The sequence below is a fragment of the Phyllopteryx taeniolatus genome, chromosome 10, assembly GCF_024500385.1.
Source record: "Phyllopteryx taeniolatus isolate TA_2022b chromosome 10, UOR_Ptae_1.2, whole genome shotgun sequence".
Taxonomy (NCBI): Eukaryota; Metazoa; Chordata; class Actinopteri; order Syngnathiformes; family Syngnathidae; genus Phyllopteryx; species Phyllopteryx taeniolatus.
In genome coordinates, this window is record NC_084511.1 from 17395306 (window position 1) to 17408580 (window position 13275).

The following is a 13275-nucleotide window of genomic DNA, read 5'->3' on the forward strand; positions in this document are numbered from 1 at the left end:
TAATAATTTAGAAGTCAAATATCCATGGTAACTGGGAAGGCTGGCTAGTGAATGAGTTAAGCTGCATAAAAACATAATGACCTTTACTGTAAGTCAGAATGCATACATGAGTGCATATTGCTAGTCTTCATTCTCATTCTTGTAGCAGAGGGAAGAAGAAGAACCCATTCAGATGAGTGCCTGCGTTATACATTCAATTATTCAAGTGGGAGTAAGATGACTAGTGTTAAACCTGTTCAACCAAAACAAGCTTCTTTCACCACTTCCAGTGGAAGTCATTGGTGAAAGCCTTTGCAATTCTCCAAAAATGGTTTGGAATGTTGGTCGGACATAAGAGTAAAGTAAAATGTCTATATAAAGTATACCAAACTTCCATATGACAAAATTATTTGATTGAGGAGGATTTTCTTCACCTCGTTTGTCTCTCAGTATGTTTACCATTTGCAATACCAGACCCACCCCTTATTTGTGTCCTCTCTAAGCTGCACTCACCACCCAACCCAATCTCTTGTGCTGCAGGTCCTGTTGGGGTGGTTTAACAACACAGCCTGCTTTGAGCTTATGGTTTCCTTTAAGAACTAACAAGCTGGAGGTCCAGATCCTTCCTGGTTTAATATTCATTGAACATATAGTTGTTGTTTGTGTCTGAATCTTTATTTGAATAAAATATGCATATGTTAGATTTATGATTAATGTATGTACTCCCTTGTCTAGTGGCTTTCTTTTGTGTCCATATTACTTAAGTGTAAAAAAAACTGAGCTATGCTGCTAAAGCTAAATAGTTAGCATTGGATACAATGATTATTACATATTTTTGTAACATCTATGACATTATTTCCATGCTCAACATGAGACAGTCTACATCAATTCATTACAGATTGATGCTAAATCATTAATTATTCTGGGCACCAAGTCATGCATATATTTATTTGTTCCCACAGAAATGGTCACAGTGCAGACGAAGCTGGTTATCTCAGGTTTCTCATTTCAGAGGGCACTTTTTGTGGTCTCTGCACATCTCAATATTGATAGCGCATAGTTGCCATAACAACCAAGTGAGTGCAGTGTATTCGAGTCCAGTCACCAGCATGCTGTTTTTGCTACAATCCTTGCACAGTAAATGTGTTGCTCCAACAGGCCACATTTGTATATTTACCACTATAATGACTAATTTATTGCATGACACTAATTGAAGACATCACCAAAAGTAACCAAGTTCTGGCTTTCCTTCTTGGAGATGCTTTGCCAAGCCTTTACCTTCAGTTGCTCATTTTTGTGGGTCTTGGTGCGTCCACCTTTGTCTTCAATGAATGAAAATCATGCCGTATTGGTTTGAGACGTAAGATTAATTTCTACCTTCAAAAAGCTTTGAGTTATTTTTCACAAGTTTACTGGTGTTTATTGACGAAATGACTGCTGACAGAACTTAGTAACAATTTTGGGGTGTAGCGGGCAATGCACCTCTGGTCACAGGCGCTTCACAGTGCAAATAGATTATGACCTAGATGCAACTCAACACGATTTCAAGGCCCATGCACCAAATATTCATCAATGGCCAAGTCAGCATAGCCTGAATACAACAATAGAACCTCAATAGAACTTGTATTTGACTTACTACTGATAGATGTGAAGACAGTAATACCCATAAACAGGCAGAGACTGAAGGTAACTGCAATTAAGACCTGTCATAGCAGGAGTGAGTCTGAATTTGGTGACTGAGGTGCCAGACTTCAGGCAAAAAATGACTAGAAAGGATATCCATCCATCCATCCATCCATCCATTTTCTGAGCCGCTTCTCCTCACTAGGGTCGCGGGCGTGCTGGAGCCTATCCCAGCTGTCATCGGGCAGGAGACGGGGTACACCCTGAACTGGTTGCCAGCCAATCGCAGGGCACATACAAACAAACAAACATTCGCACTCACAGTCACACCTACGGGCAATTTAGAGTCTCCAATTAATGCATGTTTTTGGAATGTGGGAGGAAACCGGAGTGCCCGGAGAAAACCCACGCAGGCACGGGGAGAACATGCAAACTCCACACAGGCGGGGCCGGGGATTGAACCCCGGTCCTCAGAACTGTGACGCTGACGCTCTAACCAGTCCTAAAAAGGATATTCATTAATAATTCAGTATTCAAAATAATTAATTATGTCAGTTGTCCAAACAATACTATTGAATCCAGTGGCCGGCCATGCATTTGGTACCAGGGCCTTCATTGGGATTTACTCGACTTAATCCACCACCACTATCATGTTACATCAACAGAAACCATTGATATACAAAACAACCACCACACAAAACAGTGACACGTATATCATAATGCATGAATGAAGGAATAACACTCATAACTGGAGATACTAATTATTAACCCTTGAAATTGAAATATAAATACAATAATTTTGAAAGACATCTTTAATCGCATCATGATTGCTTTAGTTCATATTCTGTACATCGTCGTAGTGTATAAAGGGAAAATCATACAACCTCTGCCTTTGTTCAACTCCTTTTGGACCTAATTTAGAGTTTGAACTTTACCTTCCCCCGAGAAACATGTAAGAAATGTCACCACCCAGTGGTTATTTTGTATAACCACATTCTCTTTCATGACCTGACACTGAATAGATGGAGGTCATGGTGTTGGTGTAACATAAACTGTATGGTATGTTGTGATTTAAAATGTGGTCTTCTTTCCTCCCTGTAACTCTGTTTAAGAAGTAAAAAATAAAAAATAAGTAACATTTGTTAGCCTGACTCAAGTTTGTAGCAACTGCAGATATGAGCCTAGTAAATTGGCTCAATGCAGCATGGCTTAATAGCATGTCAATCTATGAAATCACAGCTTTGTGTAAATGTTTTGTGCCATGCCGTTCTCTTGCTCACAACTCTTAAAAACTACACTGTGAACACACTCCCAAGTGGATGATGTCAATGTTTTGACCCTTCAATCGGCAGCTAGTTCCAATACAGTACTTGACACTTTAAAACTTTAAACACAGGCCGTATTTCACTGCCAAGAGATGGGGCAGCTAGTCAGACGAGAGCAGGGTGTCCTTTAACATGTATGGACACCTGAGACGAACGCTCTCTGCCGAGTTGATGTCATTACCACTGATAAAAGTACAATTGCACTGCTACCACTCCATGTGGTACTTATATAAAACAGGCACAAAGCTACATAAACACAGTTTGCTGTACAAAATAAAGATTCAAACATTTTAATGACTGGAAGATACAACTGACCTCATGAATCCCAAAATATGAATTGGGTCTAAGCTTAAAACATGAGTGAAAACTTCTAAACGATATTTCAATTGTGGAAGCCATGTACAGAATATATCAGTATATCATTGGGTGATGAAAAAAGGAACAAGGTTAGTTTATTGTTCTAATACATAAAGACAAGTCACTACATTGAACAAAATGTCACGTTACACATATACAGTACATATTCAATAAAAATAGCTTATGTCTCCTTAGGTCTCCAACCTCTGTAACAGAAAGGGAACTTTTTTTGTTTTTAAATGGAGATTGTAATGGTTTCAAAATTACAGGGTTATACATTACATACTCAAACTGAAATTTATGTTGACTGTATACTGTCATTGTGCTTTGAAGGGTGGTTTGACATGCTTCTAAACTTTATTTTTACTGCAAAAGCATGGCTGGGCTTAAAAGGTCAACAGCAGGCGGCAATAACCTGAGGGAAGACTGTAAAAAAATAATAATTAAAAAAAATAAATAAATAAAAATAAAAAAAAGAAAAGAAAAAGGCCTTGCTCTCAGCTGGCCTGCCTCTTGGAGTTGCTGGCTCTTGGCCGAGGCCCAGAGGAATGCTCTAGTGGCCTCTGTAAATATAACATTTATAATAACATACCCCATGTGTGGACGTAACCCACTTCCTGGGTCCTTGTTGTATCGCCTGCAGCTCAAACAGGCACAATAACAGGAACTCACATCGCTGCTGACCGTGGGGAAGGACTTGGAAAAGGACTAATTTCAAGGGTGCAAGCAAGGCATGGGACACAACAAGAATGGGAAAAATGGCTCAATCCAGTCCAGAGCAATGAGCATAGATACTCTATTGAATTTGGTGATGTAGGTGAGGCTTGGTCAAATTAAATATCCCGTATAAGGTGAAGATAAGATAAAGACGGCGGGTCACATGTTTTTTTTTTTTTTTTTTTTTAAACTTTCAGCAGTCCAACAAAAGCTAACAAAAGTGCAACAGCAAAGAAATTTGTGGCTCAACATCATAAAGACAGAACATTCAATAACCTCACTTCTTTGTATAAAACATGCTGAGACCCCTTTCTTTGTGTTAGATGTAATCATTTGCTGATGGTTACAAGCTTGGAGAGAATGTTGGAACACTTGCCAGTGCACAAGAACAGCTTTGAATGTTACATCCGTCTCTTCTGTTCAATTAATAACATACAAATCGTAGCTTATTCCTCGTGTCTGCACTGTTAACCGGCCAACAATTTGCAGATTTGGGTGATATCCAAAATCAGTTTATGTATTAATAATATGTTCATTTTAATTCCTAACTTTTCTGTTGGCGTCATGGCTGTAATAATGCACTACAATTAATATGTGCCAGAACTGGACTTCAAAAGTGTACAATTGGTATTTCACTATCAAGTATCTTTATAATTACAATACACAATCCCACTTGCTAACAACAAATGGTGTATGTTTCCTATCTACAGCACAATATGAGATAGGTGCAATAATGTGAGGAAAAACAGCACGCTGTATACTTCCTCTAACACATAACTATTTTATATTTGTAACTATATTTATACATGTTCATATAAATATAGTTTTTTTTCCTATTTACATTTGAATATTTCAACATTTCAGAAAGAAGAAAATAAATACAAATAATCACATTTTACAGTAAGTATGATTAGAAAAATGCTAAATTAGCCAAAACAGTCCTAAAAGTAGAAATAATCACCATAATAATAATTATTATTCATTACAAAAAAATGTGGCCTGTAGTCAGGCGTAACAATACTTGCTATGCCACAATTACCCTGCAGGTTTACCATGTGGGACTGCTGGAATGACTGGAAAAGGTAAAAAAAGAACACAGAAAAGGGGTTTGTTTCCCTCTGCTCAGTTTGTGTGTGTGTGTTCATGTGTAAATGTCCAAGTGTGCTATTAAATGATGTTGGGGATATCAGTGTTGTAACCTCCTGCATTTTCACCTCCTAATGTCAGTGGCCTCAGGGTCTTCTTGCTCCACTGCCACTGCGGCATCTGGACCCTGGCGGCGCAGTCCCTGACTGCGACCGCGAGGGTGGCCATGGAACCCAACTTTACCGGGTTTGTCCCGGTCACCGTGGCGTAGGTGGCGAGGGTGCTCAGGCTGAGGTTGAGATGGCGAGGGGCGGCGTTGTTCGTCAGCCGAGGGTGAAGGCGTCAGGGCTGAGCAGAGGCTGAGGCTGTCGCACAAAGCTCCCCAGTTCTGCTCGCACTGAAGCCGCACACTACGAGTTAATGCTTCCTTCACTTCCTCTCCGCAACCCAGCAAAATATTCACCAGCTCCACATAAGGACTACGCAGACAGAAGTCAATAAATTACATGATGTTTGGACAAATAAAGGCCAAATACTATGACTAAACAAGGATGAATGGCAAAAAGATAACCTTGAAAGGCCAGGCTTTATTGAATAACACACTGTCCAGTTGCTTACCCTTTAGGGAAGAGATCTTGGAAATGGATCATCTCCACCATTACGGCCACATTCTCCTTAGCAGCTGAGCACAGATTGTGTTTGATATAACACTCTCTCTGGAGCTGGAACACCATCTCCTTTATGGAAACACACTTCCTACTGATGCAGCTAAACTTGTGTCGAAGCCCGTGGGCCATACACTTCAGAGCATCCTTGATGAAGGATTTTCCCTACACAAAACAAGCGGGCATATAATTAATGGCACAACAAAACCCTTTGCATTTGAAATGTAACGGAAGCCAAACAAAGTATTTTAGCTCAATATAGTGCTGACACTACAATTCTCTGTTCACACGAGCATTCGATTGCAAGCCGTTGAACAAATCCCACTGCAATCGGTGGTGCTTAGAATGGTGAAGAAAGCCATTTTTGGAACAATTACAATGAAAGCAATCATGAATCAGAGGCAAGAGAATCATGTGGATTAACAGTAAATTGTAATAAATGTCACACTACAATATAAAGTTAACCAAAATTAGGGGTGCATGATTATGGCCAAAATGATAATCATTATTATTTTTATCAATATTGTAATCATGATTATTATCCATCCATCCATCCATTTTCTGAGCTGCTTCTCCTCACTAGGGTCGCGGGCGTGCTGGAGCCTATCCCAGCTGTCATCGGGCAGGAGGCGGGGTACACCCTGAACTGGTTGCCAGCCAATTGCAGGGCACATAGGAACAAACAACCATTCGCACTCACAGTCATGCCAACGGGCAATTTAGAGTCTCCAATTAATGCATGTTTTTTTTTGGGATGTGGGAGGAAACCGGAGTGCCCGGAGAAAACCCACGCAGGCACGGGGAGAACATGCAAACTCCACACAGGCGGGGCCGGGGATTGAACCCGGGTCCTCAGAACTGTGAGGCTGACGCTCTAACCAGTCGGCCACCGTGCCGCCTCATGATTATTAATCACAATTATTCTTCATGTTTGGGCAAACTCAAGGCCCGGGGGCCAGATCAGGCCCGCCGGATCATTTAACATGCCCCGCGAGAGCAACTCAGGTGTGTGGACTTTATGTATCTTGCTAAAATACCAAAACTGCAAATTGTCTTCACTTTTAATAACATTAAGATATTGCAAAAATTGTTTTGTTACCAATCCCCCTTTTAAAATAAATTGATTAATAGTAGAACAATCAATGTTTTACTGGCTTTTGATTTCAAAACAAGTTATCCATGAATTTGTAGTGTATGTATAATAATACGACGCCATCATATTTATATGGGTTCACAGACGTAATGGCCCTCCGAGGGAAACCTTAACTACAATGTGGCTCTTGAAAAAAAATTAGTTTGACACCGCTGTGTTAGGGAACTATAACAAAGAATATGTAAGAGTTTTGAGTTCACAATGACTAGGAATAAATGATAGGTAATAATAATAAAAAATGTACCCAAAAAAAAAAATCAACTTTAGCAAGGGCTAACTGAATATATGTGCTATTACAAAGTGCAATCACAAATTGCAACTTAATGGAAGCAAATACAGTTAATGCATAGAAGGCAATAAGCACCAACTTTTCATTTGAAAATCCCCATCGTTAGTATAATGAATTTTCAAGGACGGTACGTCTCTGTTATTCTGCTTGACCATTGGTCAGTCATGCATAAACTGTAAAGAACTTGACGGTTGTGATTTCACTCTGTATTTACTCCCGGCGTTTTTTTCATTGCAGTCAGACCAGCTAAAAAGCTGAAGTCAAAGCAGTCGCTACGATTGTTAATAGTGTCTTAACCGTGACATGCCCCTTCTCTGCCAAGGTGCTGAGAGGTCCATCTTCAAAATTAGAGCTTCATATATCACTACATAGGAGATCAATGCCATTTTAGGCTATTATTTTGAAGTTTGCACCAGAGTGCAGTGCCCTGATGGCTGGCTGACCAGGTTGTGGGCACTGCTGCAAATGAAGTACTTTTCATATGCAGCACTGCCCGCATTTATATAAAAAAATAAAATAAAATGAAAAAAAAAAAAAAAAAAACAGGCGATAAGGCTCATTTAATCGTGGCAGCCAAAATCGCAATAAAAAATTGATTAATTGTGCAGCCCAAACCAAATAGAAAATCATGTCACATAAGGAGATTCGGAGGCACACTGTTCAGTCATGCAAATAACATTCTTTTACAAAATGACAGGAACTGCGGGACACATAAAAACTATTAGATCAAGCCCGCCACGAATACATGAAATTGTTACAAAAAGCTCAAAAGCCTTGAATAAAGTGGTTTAATAGACTTTTGGCCAGACAGTTTGAGACTCTTGGTCATAACTATGTGCATCAAGCAGTTAGTAGACCTGATGCCATAATTGCGTATTTACAAAAGCTAGTCCTTTTGGAGGCATGCACAAACAGAAATAAACAAATCTGCTCGCAGATGAGTCTGGAGCAACGAGTCATCGTAAAGGAATGTTGCCCTCTGGTTATACAATTCTTGCAAATGGTCCGGTAATACCTGAGAGTCAAATTTGCCAGCATTATGCAGGAACGTCATGCAGATCTCCTGTAGCCCTCGTATCTCGCAGGAGTTGTTCTCAAAGCACTCGAACACACCGCAGCCGACATCACCCGCACTCATCAGACAGTGCTGGATCTCAGCTGGAATAGATGGAACAGTTTGGAGGAGGTAATAGCAGCAGTGTGTTGAAGTTAAAGCTGCTGGACAAATGGCGTTCACATTTTACACAAATGCAAGTGGCTGTTAAGCCTGAGAAAGAAAAATGCAAGCAGGACACATGAGAGGGTGAGGTGTAATTTCCCTATAGGTGGCACCATGGTCCATCTGCAATGCCTTGAATTGAGCATTGGGATGGTGCATTGCAGATGTGGGCTTCTTCTGGTGGACTCTAGTGTGCTGTGATTTATCTTGCCTGAACAGCAACGTGTGCAATAAATTGAGAATACCGGTATATACAAATTTAAACAAGAGCAAACCTTGTGAATATTTGCTTCTGGTTATTACTTTACAGTCTCACTACAGTCATGAATGGCAGGGACAAACCACAGAAAACGCTGTTGAATGTGAAATTGCTGGAAGTTGTTCACTTAAGGATTTGGGTTCTGCAGTTCTAGATCACACCTGTTGGACCCAAGTAAAGCATCATCATGGGCGTGTTGCCTTGAAGCTGATTTCCCCCCCCCCACCCCCCACCACCCACCCCCGACTGTGTGCAAAACCGCCACACAAGCCCCCCGGATAGTACGCCTTAGTTGAACTTAAGTGCACAGGAAAAGTGAGCCGCTGACGGCAGTGCTTGTTTTGGCATCAGAGGAATGTGCTTGGATCGTACGAGCTTGGCTGCAGCATGCATTGAGTTACACGCTGCTGTTACAGGACTGGGAGGGAGGGAAGGGGGGTTCCACTATTAAAACTGTCTTGGAGTTTCAGCAGGGAAATTAGCAGCTAATATTTGCAGCTTGACAGACTGGGGCTGCATTTGACAGTCATACTATGTACAGGTGCAAAATCAAAAGAAAAGCAATGCATTATGAGGAAGTGACACCATCTTTGATGCACAAAGTTGTACCATTGCATTACAGATTACTTTCGGGCAGTTATTCCCAACCAGTGTGCCATGAGAGATCAAGTGTGCTGTCGGAAATGATCACTTTTCACTTAATTGATCCGATAATGATTTATTTACTACAGACAATGTATCTTTGTTCATCCATCTATGCCAGCGACATATAGTGACAGGCAGAACAATTAAATGCTCTTCCACTAGATGGCAGAAGGTAAATAATTAACGTGTGGATCCACTCTTCCTGAAATTTTTGTTTGGTGGTGTGCAGTGAGATTGTATTTTATTTCCCCCCCACCCCCATGTAAAATACGTGCCTTGGCTCAATAAATGTTAGGATATATTGCCCAAGACCGAACTATTAATAGTTTGCCAACATATTGGATTCCTGTCCACTGTTACTTAGATATCAAGATATCGTATCTCGTACGTACGTGTGCCTGGATTTACAGTTTACAGTTTGAATCAGAAGCAGCAAACAACAAAAGTTTAGATGGCTGGACGAGACTCCTACATGCCGCCACACACGCACATGCGCACGTGTCCCACTGACACCACGCACAGCCACTTGTACTGTATAGCTAACCTGTATTCTGCAGTGAGAGGCGTCCTTTGGGGAAGACCGGCTTCTCCGGCGGAGTGTCGTAAATGTCGATATTATCCGAGCCGACCACTTGCTCCAGTACAGAGAGAACCAGCAGCGCTACGGCCACTTTAAGAAACATCGCGTCTCTGCCCCTTCTCCGGCAAAGATATACGTGGAACGCGTGCGTAATGCGTGCGTGGATGGCGCGTGATGGTTGACCTCGAATTGGCTGCGGCTCGGCGTCCAAGTGAATGCATGTGCCGCCGTGGATGCTGCCTATATTTCTCAGAGTCCCGGGTGTCAATTTGGATGAAGGAGTTAAGCAGGTGTTGTCGCTCGGCGCCTCTCAGCCAATCGGAGACGCCGACATCCAAGTCCTTTGCTTTGAAGGGGCGTGGCCAGAGAAAGTTCCCCCATTTTAACAGAAAACTTTCGAGCTATAAAAGAAATATTCGCGACTGATGCTGAACTGGTATTTTGGTGGTTCTTGGACGATTAAGCAGCGTTTGGAACACTTGGACTCTTATACACCAGTAAACCCACAGCCACATTTGCAAGTTGCATGACTTGCATTCAAGTGCTAGAAAAGCAATGCTGTGACAAAGAATTATACACAGTTAGGCATCTGAACCTTACTCAGATTTTACCCTTTACGGATATTGCCTATGAACTGATCAGGTATTGATTGATACAGATTCCAAAATAAGTTATATGAACCATTTCAGGTGTCAAGTCGTCTTGGATTTACTGAAGTATAAAATGACAAGAAAAAAAAGCATTGCTATATTAACATTGAGCACAAACAACTTAGTAATGTCCCAATAGAATTTTGAGCATACAATGGTAAGAGGTAGTGTAAATAGTATTTTAAAATGTGGTAATAGGAGAAGATGTATTTTTTGAGGGTGACAGGGAATAACTGTCAATGCACCAGACTCAAGTTCTTAGAATGTTTCCAGTCGCCATGGAAACGGTGTTTTCACTTATAGGTGTTGCATGGTGTAAACCCGCATATCCCTGTCTGTCTCACCCATGTGCCAGGGGAGGCTGCTTGTGTGCTACCAAATGGAAACGAAGTGTCAACAAATGTGAATGGTCGGCAAAGTGCACTTCGGTTACAATCCTCTAGGGGGCCCAACAGATACACATTGTTGCTTTATTGCCTCAATACAGCATACGAGTATTAAGAGTCTGAAAGATTTATGGTGGAAGAAGGACACTTTGGAGGCTACACGCTGGGGCAAGAGGGAGCACGGCTCCCACAAACACCCTCATTGACTTCTCAAATGAAATCCACGTAAGCTTCCTCAACTCTGTCTCCTGCTCTTCGTACTGTGTGCCGACTGTCTGACAGTGAGACTGTAGAAATGTCCACAGTCATTTACTGTTTCAGGAAATGTTATATTTATAATTTAAGTGCCTTAAACATTTATTAATTATACATTTGTATAATGTGAAGGAGTCTAATTTACGTAATTGCGCCTGCCCAGTGGCACGTGTGCCTGTGTGGAGCATAGTTAGAAGTCTGGAAGATAATTTGTATGCATAGTACAGACATGCAAACACCAATGGCATGAAAAAGGTGACAAAAAAAAAACATTGTAGGGGGGTGGGTTTCCCCCAGGCCCTTGCAGAGAATCTTTTTTTATTTTAACATAAATTCAACAATCTGGAAGACTCTGAAGAGTACAATAAGGCTCAAATAAAATAATTTATTCACGCAGAAAAACCTATTTACACCGCCGTTGATGTACAAATTTAAGATTAAAATGAAATCTGCCTAATTTCTTTGCCTTTTTTTTGTTTGTTCTGGCCTTCAATTTGAGCCAGGCCCATCTCCACCTGCACCTGATGCCTGCTTCAAGCTGTGCCACATGAATAGCATCTTCCTCTTTAAGCACTCTCATTCTGGAAAATAATTGACAAAAATTATTGTCTGTTTCACTATTACCAACTTCAAAGGCTAATCCCAAATTCAATCTCCAGGAAAATATTAAGTACAATATTTTTCTGTTTTTATTGTCCATTTCTGAATTTGAAGTTAGTTCATTCTGACATAATCCCTAACGTCGCTCCGTCGCTTAATACATTTCACATTAACATCCGTAAACTAATTAGATAATTGTAGCTGCGTTTCCTTATTAATACAAGATGTACTAGCGGATCAACTCTTGTCGCCGATGTTACGTGTGCTTCGCGGTTCCGCTGGGATCACAACCAGGGCCACGACCCACAGCACCTTAACGCGAAAATACAAAAGACCAATGCAACAAATACAACACTGGTTGATCTGATGAGAAAAAATGCTTGCTTAAACATAATAGTAAAAATAGAGGATGTCCACTCCAGAGGTAGGTAGAGTAGCCAAACATGTTACTCAAGTAAGAGTACTGTTACTTGAAAATAATGTGACTCAAGTAAAAAGTCGTCCTCCAAAAAATTACTTGGGTAAGAGTAAAAAGTACATAGTGAAATAATTACTCAACGTACTGAGTAAATAGTAACTTCTGGTTTTTTAACTACAGCATGAACAACAATAAAAAAAAGTATTACAAAATAAAATGTGAATGTGCAAATTCTGATATTGCTGTGTGTGTGTATGCACAGTAAAAACTACAACAAACCATCTGCAATTTACTGTTTTCTCAAGTTAGAAGTGAGCTGAAATATCCACGTTTAGGCAGACAGTGCCAGACAAATACTGCAATACATGAAAGCTGTTTTTGTTCGTCTAAATGTAAACACGAATAGCGCGCCGTTGCCTTCATGGTAACGACGACCTTCCCAACAGGGCCGCCACGGGCTGTCTTATTTAGTGATAATACCTACGCCTGGGAAGCCCAATGGAAGACGTTGTGTGAGGTCATGTGACTTTCTTGTGTCGTTTGATTGGTGAACTAGCGTTTAAAGTCACTAGCGTTTAAATTGGATTGACACAAACAGCCAATGCGGAAGTCGAAGTCCGAGTACGAAACAGTCTAGGATGTCAGTGACAGTGACGGAGACCCCCCCCCCAAGAAAAACTCATTGGATCTATACGATTCATGTAAATGGCCTATTTTGAGAATTTCGCAGAAAGGCGACTGATTTGCATGTATGATAATATCATGAATTCTTTCGGTGGTGTGTGACAATGACGAGTCAGTAAAGTCATCCAAATACACATGCATGCAAACGCTTTGCTATGATTGCATTGCCTTGTTGGTTTTTTTTTTTTTTTTTTACATAAGTGGTTTGTTAAGTGATTATGTCACGTTCAAGTGAACCCTTTGCCGTGTAGCGGTCATCAGGTTAGCGTCACTCCGGCACCAGAAGTGGCGCAAATGTGAGTTTCAAAATAAGAGGAAAAAACAGAAGTTTTGTTTTGGCCGCTCTTTCTCCGTGGTCATGTGGTGTCTTGGTTGGCAGAAAGCC

General features: G+C 40.9%; 1 protein-coding gene across 1 annotated transcript; it reads right to left on the reverse strand.

Annotated features, from left to right (window-relative positions):
* Window positions 1-3354: 3354 nt before the first annotated feature.
* stc2a (stanniocalcin 2a) lies at window positions 3355-10180 on the reverse strand. The gene is made up of 4 exons (XM_061788398.1): window positions 9862-10180; window positions 8210-8352; window positions 5706-5917; window positions 3355-5566 (listed from the first exon to the last, which is right to left on the reverse strand). The coding sequence occupies exons 1-4, from the start codon at window positions 9998-10000 to the stop codon at window positions 5212-5214; spliced, it is 849 nt and encodes a 282-aa protein (XP_061644382.1). The 5' UTR covers window positions 10001-10180; the 3' UTR covers window positions 3355-5211.
* Between the last annotated feature and the right edge of the window lie 3095 nt (window positions 10181-13275).